At 26.6% G+C, this 8,850-nt stretch overlaps 1 protein-coding gene across 1 annotated transcript in view; it reads right to left on the reverse strand.

Moving 5' to 3' along the window:
* Positions 1 to 3,583, reverse strand: part of LOC119685712 — a 6,109-nt gene extending 2,526 nt beyond the window's left edge. The window contains exon 1 of the mRNA XM_038100072.1: positions 3,469 to 3,583. Coding sequence (XP_037956000.1) covers positions 3,469 to 3,583 — 115 coding nt within the window. The remainder of the gene's footprint in view (positions 1 to 3,468) is intronic.
* Between the last annotated feature and the right edge of the window lie 5,267 nt (positions 3,584 to 8,850).

The raw sequence follows: 8,850 nt of genomic DNA on the forward strand, positions 1-8,850 counted from the left end.
TCATAATTTTTGTATATTTCTATATGCATCCTTATATAAGGAATAGTTACAAAACTTATATAAGCATTAACACTCCCAAACAGTTCAATACGTCGAATCTTTGTAACGATGTTTGTATAGATATCGATTGACATACTCGTTGACTCCTAGAACTGTTTGGATCAAATTTTAACATAAAGAAATATTAGTTGGTTGTGTTATTTAGTGTCACAACATATTTATGAGTGTTTATATTTTATTTAATTATGTTTATTATCAAAAAACACATTTTCAGATTCAGCTGAATATATTTAATGATATATAAATATAAATTTAATAACATATTTAATAATATATTCAGCATTTAGGTTTTACCCTTCATCCAATCACTATCCTATCGCTAATTTATAACAAATACAGGTTAATTACATATAACACATTTCTTAGCTTATACTTATCAATTATAAGTATAGGGAGGTAATTACTATCTATATTATCTTAATATAATGTATGTACAAAATTTTTTAAAATTTCTTCATAAGTTCTATAAGATATATCTAGAAAATTTGTAGAAATTTCTTTCTAAAAGATAATATTTCTTTTTTTTCTGTTTGAGTTAAATATAGTTAAATTTGTTAATATATTTGTTTTTGAACAATTTCTATTTATTTACTATTTATTTTTTATTTTCTATATATGTAATTTTAAATATTCTATTGCCACATTTCGCTCATATTAAATAACATTTAGTGGGCTTCTTGCGCATTTAATTTGAAAACCTAATTCAATTAATGGTAATTCGTTTCTCCCACACATTCGAACTCGCACCCGCAAAGCCGTCATCCAATATCTGCTGTAACATTCACACAATTAGCTAACAGAAACTCATATTAAGCTGTTATGTGTGCAATTATTGTATATGTAATTTGGCTTATAATTGCTTGTTAATTATAATTTCAATATTTGTACATTGCTTAATAAGAATTACGTACACTGTGTAGAGAGTAAGAAGAAGCAAGTATTACGCCAGGAGTACGGGAATGTAAGAGCTTCTGTACTTAACATACAATCGCGAAATTTTCTGTTAGAGATATGTTATTAAATATTCAACGTTTTGTTTAATCATTGTTTAATACTTTAAATAATGAAATATATGTTTATATGGTTTAAAATATATATATATATATATAGCTAAAATAAAAATAAATTAAAAATCGAATTTTTGTTTCTTTTTATGTATATTATTTAACAATTATTATACATTTTAATCCAATCTTAAAAGGCTTTCATTGATAGAGCGACTTCTATATGTTTTTCCAGTATTTGGTTTAGTTAGTTCTTAAGTTTATTTGTTATTTTATTACTATTATTATAATGATTCAAAATAACAATAATATTAAGTATCATCGGTGAACATAAAAATTGTGAAGCATTAAAAAATTCAGGGGATGATTAAGGAAAAATTAGAAATCTTTAAAATTTAAAGGCATTTAAAGGATTGTTGACATAGAAAAACATGCTTAAGGAACATAGAAATATAATTCATTCATTGAATGAGTCGAGTAGAAAACATCTGGGCGCATTATATGTACAATTGCCAAAATGAGTTTGTAAAAAGTAGATGCTAAATAGATTATTAGATTATTTTTAATCATTTGTAAAAGAAAATAGATCTTTTTTATCGAAGATTTATTAACTTTCTACAGATGATAATTATTATTATAACATAGATTACTTTTTAACTTAAAAAGGTAATAAATTTCAGCTTTAATTTAATTTGAGATTAAATTTATTAAAATTCCAAACAGTTTTCCATTCATCATTCACTGTTCTTCTGTAGTCCTCATTATAAAGCTAGCAGAAGCTATAGTTTCTCGTATGCGAATATATCGAAAACACCGTTTGTATTAGAGATATATTATATTTATCTATGTATATGTATGTCATGTTATATGTTATATTATATTTAACGAAAACAGTGTTTATGATTTCAATATGTAAGCAACAACCCACATCTTTTTCTCATGTTCAAGTATCTTTTGCTGAATATTTTATGAATGAACTCCTTTGTTTTTATGAAATTTTTGCAATGTTCAAGTTTTTGTATTTCAACCAAAACATTTATCTACAAACAAGTAATTTCGTTTTGCATTTATGGTAACATATGGCTTTGTAAATATATATTGATACATATTCTGATATATCCATATACATATACATACTACATACATATATGTACTAATAAATTTAATTAATAAATAAAGTAGTTGAAAATACTATTTAGATATTTTGATTTTATCTATATATTTAGTTATATTATTTAAATTTGATTTACAAAAGATTTACTAAAGCTAAAATAATTTGATTAACTTGCAGAATGAAATCATTGAAACAATGATTGATGATTGATGTATGATAATATTTAATTGAATTTTTAAGTAGTCCCACTTACAGTAATTCAAAGTAATTGTATATATAAACAAAGAATTTTAATAGAATAGTGATTCAGTTCGAATAATTTTACCTTCACAGTCAAATATTTTTTATATCATAAATTTATAAATGGACTTATTCTACTTTGTTACTAAGAACACCTAATATGTATTTTTTTCTGTCTGCATTTTTTCTAAAGAACAAATAAACAATACAGAAATGTTTCATGTAAATTGAAATCAATTGCAATTAATTGTTTGGAATTACTCAAATGTAAAATAAGAGTCGGTATTTTTTATATAATGAAACCCTACATGCTACTGATATAGTTCACCATAAGAAAAAACGATAATTCTACTTTATCGTCAGATACTTAATATGCGCACCCATCGTAAGTAATTCAAGTTTTCAGAACGATTAATTTATAAAAATAAAATTGTTAATATAAAAGTAGTATTTCATTACTTATGTAAAATTATGTAAGTGCGAGAGTTGTCGTGATTTGTAGGGTCTCCAATTTCGCATATGTCCTATACAAAAAGTAATTTGTTAAGATTTTTTAAAATAAACAAAAAGCATTGTTCTATTTGACTTGTTTTATGTAATACATGTGCATTGATTTATCAAAGGATTGAATTACACATTCTCAGTGTTTCTGGAATAGTTTATACAATTTTACCTAAATAAAGTCACTGCGCAGCTGTTTTGCGAATAAATTCGTACTAAACATATTTTTTATTAAATCGTATTAAACGTTTTTGGAAATCGACAAACAGATTATTTTATATGACTCAACAAGAAAAGTTAAATTTATATATACAGGGCCTTCTTTACTTCTTTTAGAAAGTATTTGTTTTAAAGGCTGTTAATTACTATATCAATTAACATCCTCTATTGACCAAGTACTGTAAAGCAAATCTTCATGCAGAGACGTATGCGAAATAAATGTTCAGTTTTCAATAATGTTTTCAGAGTCCTAAATCTTTCCTTATCATACTAACTTTTATTACTGTAGTTTTTTTATTCAAACCTAACGCCTTTGACGTAAAGACAAACCTAAGGCGACCCAAGGCGATCCAAAAGCTTTCGATGCAACCTGAAATATGTCTTGTCCACTGATGGCATGATTATGCCATACTTTAGTGTTACGTGATGAGCCCATGAGATTCATTTCTAGCTCACTAAAAAAAATAGATCAATTTGGAGTTATAACGCCCTTAGGGCTATCTAACAGTTATCGATGCAACCTTAAATATTGTCGACTAATGGCAGATTAGGCCATACTTTAGTATTACGTGATGAGCCCATGGGATTCACTTTCGTATCAGTAGGTTTCTTAATAAAAATAAGCACCCTAAAAATACGGAACAGAGCTATGAACAATGATTTGTTTTTGCATGTGTAAACATCGTTCGGTTAGATTTAGAATTTGATTTCCACTAACTATATGAGTATGACATGAAAATATCAGGAGTACAATTAGGGGTGTAGTAGGTGCTGAGAATCCATTTCGAAATGAATCGATGGACTATATATATAGATATGTATATTTATTATGAATTCATTCTGAATGTTCAATAAAAGATAAAAATTATTTTAAATTATCTGACAGACCTTTGTCCTGACAGAGTCGGCCGGCCGGACAAGTTTTTAATGGTGGTATTGTGATGAAAGTTATTTTGTCCTGATATATTTATCAATGTTACGAAGATTCCTTTAATTTTCTTTACCTTGATATTATTTATTTTCTTGAAAAAATGAAATTTTTTTCTATACATGGTTTTTCTTTCTAATCTTTCCATCTCTCCAATATGTATCTTTGCATTACTAGTTTTTCACTACATCATCTAATATGACTTCAATGAAATTCTCATTATTTGCTCCCTAATTCTTCATATTATCGTAATGATGACGAGGGAGGTCATAAGGTCTATCATGACTCCTGCGCCACTCGCTGAATGATTTCTAATAGATTGCAATACCACTATATTGTATTCAATATATTATATTAATATGTGGTAAAAAAGAGTGTCAAATATATATGTATATATATACGACTAATCTTTACTTTTTGAGATATATGTAATTGTATGAACTTATCAGAATTTTGCTCGATATAGAATTTTCAAATTATGCTACACTAATAGTAGACTAATAATTATCGACTAATAATGCCCATAAAATATCTCTACAATCTCTACTAATTCACTGATTAACTTGATGCGTGTAAATCTGTTTAAATGGGTTCATTTTTAATTCAATTTTTCTCTGTCATTTTGCTGGATTTTAACTTAATAATAATATTTTAATTGTTTTTTAGGTGGTTCAGTTATTTGTAATACGATGTCGTCTTCAATATATAAAAGTTATAAAAACTATACGTTAAATTAATATATCTTATATGTTTCAAAGAATTTGTTCTATATACTAAGCAGTTAGACTTAATAAGAAAATTGAATAATATTTATGATTTTAATTATTCCAAGCAAATTATTTAATATCTAGAAGATAATAAAAAAGAAATTATTCTATGAAAAAAATGTTTATTTTATTAAAATACTTGAGTCTATAAAAGTGCACAAACATTGTTTAATTATGATACATTATATTAATTTTATTCATTACTTATTCATTTCAGATCAATGCAACAAACTGATGAACAAATGCAAGCATAAATGCTATAAAAAACTCAAGAAGGAAATACAATAAAATAGAATGAACTTTGTGACTACCGATTTCTTCAGCAAAACACGAAACAGTAATGACCACTTTTAAAGAGTAGGCAGGATTTAATACAAAGAGCCAACAATAACAAAGAGAAACGTTTTGTACTCTTTATATGTCTGCTCTGATTGCGTACTTGTGAACATTACGATGGAGTATGCTATTACAATACCAATAGCGAGCATAATGCATAACACACCCATTGAAATTGTACAATTAAATTACATGCTGTAGTTTTGAAGTAGAAATAATATAATTATTATAAAATTGTAGTAATAAACAATAAAAAATATAATATTATATTAAGGAATTTACTTATGGCAATAACACACATGTTTGTCAGCATAAGCATACGTTTTGAGATAAACGTTTTGGATTGAATAGATGTTTTGAATGGTTTTGAAAGTAAAAAATACAAATGGAAAAAATATGTTTTTAAACTTGGCATGCCGCAATAAAAGCTGCTCTATTTATTGTCCACATTTTTTAAATACTAAAAACTAAATACACATATTTTGTGTTGGCTTCAAAGAGCAAAAGCTGTGTATAAGAAAAAAACGTGAGAGAAACGTGAGTAAATATACATACACGCATACTTATCCATAGAGCAAAAGGCAACAACACTACAGTACAACAGCACAACACTACAGTTGTCAAAATTTGTAATAAGACTGAATTGTTGTTGTAGTTGGTTGTGTTTTGTGTTTCTTGTATGTTGAAATGCTCTTAACATGTACATTTTATATGCTATTTTCAGATTCATTGGATTCTTTGGAACGTCACGACGTGCTACGAAACGAAGCGGAAAGTTTTATAAACGCGGTGTCAATACTCATATCTAATAATTACAAATATTAAGTGTATAAAAAAGTAAATTCGTGTTGAAAAAACAGTATTTGCTGGAAAAAAAATTAAAAGACTACTGCAGTGTTTTTTGTAATAGCGGCTATTACTCATTATTGATTTTCAGCTACACACATTGCAGTGTTTGTTAAAATACGAAAAACTAACGAAAAAATTTAATAGATAAAAAGTTTTTTTTTGTTTTGCACTAAACGACCTTACTCACTCTCCATTTAAAGAAATTTTTGGAGAGTTGAGTGACATACGAGTAAAATAATTACGAAAATACATTAAATATTAAAGTATTTAAGCAATTAACAAAACACAATAAATCAAAACAAAAATAAAAATTAAAAAACCACAAATATTTGTAATTAATTGCAATACAAATATATAATAAAAAAATTTTGAAAAATATTAGTGTGTTACGTTGCACACAAATACCGTAAAGGTGACTTGCACGTACTTAAAATAAAAATTTATAAAATTTATTAAATGGATTACTTGAACAAACTGGCTTTAACGCATTAAGTTAGAGAAACTTTTAAACTAAAAAACTAAACTAATACAAATCCCACATGCTGAGATATCGACTGGTTTCCACACATTTCTTGAAGCAACCATAGATTATCAACGTTAAACAATGATATAAACGCGAACGAGTTAGAAAGAGTAAGTGTAAGATTAGTTAACGCATGTGCAAGAGCGAGAGAGCAAGCAAAAGAGTTAAGCAATTCTAAATAGAGCAAAAAGCAAGGCCTATTGCGCACTTGTATGCACCCATTTTAAAGCTAATTATTATAGGATTTAAAAGCCTAAAACTCCACTACAATTTCAGTGAGGGACTAAATTAACCGAGCAGAAAATTGAAGGCGTCGTATATCAAGAGAAACTATAGTAGAGAAGAGTATTGAGAGAAATATTAAAGGTTTTGCTATAGTTTGACATATGCAAATATATTTTTGAGCGCATTATTGTCAAATCAATATTCTATACAATTCCTAACAATAAAATACGCCTACTCAAATCGCTAATCAATCATTTGCATTGGAAACCACGTACCGGCAGGCAACGTAATCTATAGCAGTTCCAATTTTGCGGCATAGTGTATCCTCACAATATACCACTTGTGGATTTTAATAAAATATATCAAGCCATTGGCGCTACGTGCAACAGTTTTGATATTTATATCAACGTTTTATATCTATAAGATATAGAAAATTAATTATTTCTTCGAACCGGCCTAATAATTTTGCCACAACGTATTCGTTAAAAGTATTTCGGTTATTTGGCGTGAATTTTAATAATTTAAACAGCGAAAATGTGCAGAGATCGCGATATGATTTTGCCATAGATCAGCGTAATCGTCAGTATAAAGTCAAGAAAAAAATTAAATTGAAATAAAGTTAAAAATTGAGCCTATAGTGGAACTATAGCAAAAAACAACTAATTTAATTTTAGCATAAATACTTGACAGGATAAACGAGTAACACGGCGCAGCAAGGGTAACAACTTCACCGTAGATCTACTATTCTCAAACCAACATATCTTTCAATTACTGTTGACTATTGTCTACTGTTGTCAACTTTACTAGAAGTTTCGAGAACAACGTGTTCCGATTTATGACTGTAAGCTACAATACAGTGATGTGACTTTTTAATTAAAACTTCAATTTTATTGAAATAGTCCTGGTTCAATCTGTCAACTGCACTTTTGCCATTTTATTCCGATAAATAAAAGAGCTTTGATTTCGAAAACCTTGTGAAGTTTGTATTCGTGTGTATAAAGATAAGGAAGAAAGCACTACTGAACTAAACTAAAAAACTGATTTTTGGATTATATAAGCTTAACAATTCAATTGCAGTGAAATCATTTCGAACGAATTAAGAAAATTATAATATTTTATAAAAAATTTCATAATTTATTATTTTTTTTTGTTCGAGACAAATAGTGCAATTGAGCAGTGTCTTCAAAAAAAAACGTCAAGATTGAAGACTTATTGAGAAACTTTTGGGAGTCTGTTAAGGCTTGCGTTGTAAGTACCAATTTCTTTATTTAATTTTGTTAATATATATATATATATATATATTGGTTATTTAAATGATATCTAATATTAGATTAAAGAGAATAACAAAATAAAATTTATTAATTAAAATATTTCTCTAAAATTATGAAATTTTTTTCAAATCCAATTCGTTCCAATTAAATTTTACTTGACTTCTGATTATTGAAAATAATTGTTTGATTAATTAAAAAAACCAATACCATAAATATGCTTAAAAACATAGAAAATAATTTACAAATGAAATACTAACAGATATTAGTTAGTTAACAGATATTAGTAATTTTAAATAATTAAAATATATTATTTGGTGATAAAATTATTATAATATTTAATTTCATTTTTTTTGTGTTAAATTTTATATACGAAAACGTATTTAATAATAAAATATAACAATTGAATGTCTTGAACATACACAACTACGTCAGTTCAGAAATTATTATCACAGATTTTTGTTAAATAACTATTTAAATGACTAAATATTTGAAATGAATATTCAACAGAATTAAAAGAATTAAAAAAAAAAAATATTTGTTTTTTAAATCGCCGCTTATTTATATTATTTTGTTAAAAATAATTAAAAAATTTAATGAACTATAAATGGAGTTATTAGCATGAGCTCAAACCCCGTTGCAAGAAAAACATTGACCATACGCGCAATGTTTCATTTTCATTTTGTTTCTTTTAAAGAGACAGCAGTACCAGTATTGAAAACCGTAATTTGAATAATTGTGGATAAGTTTGACAACTCAAGAGTCAATTGTACAGTCGTATTAATGGCTTAAATATGATACTGACTTGAGTATGAT

This window comes from Teleopsis dalmanni, chromosome 2, assembly GCF_002237135.1.
Source record: "Teleopsis dalmanni isolate 2A chromosome 2, ASM223713v2, whole genome shotgun sequence".
Lineage (NCBI taxonomy): Eukaryota > Metazoa > Arthropoda > Insecta > Diptera > Diopsidae > Teleopsis > Teleopsis dalmanni.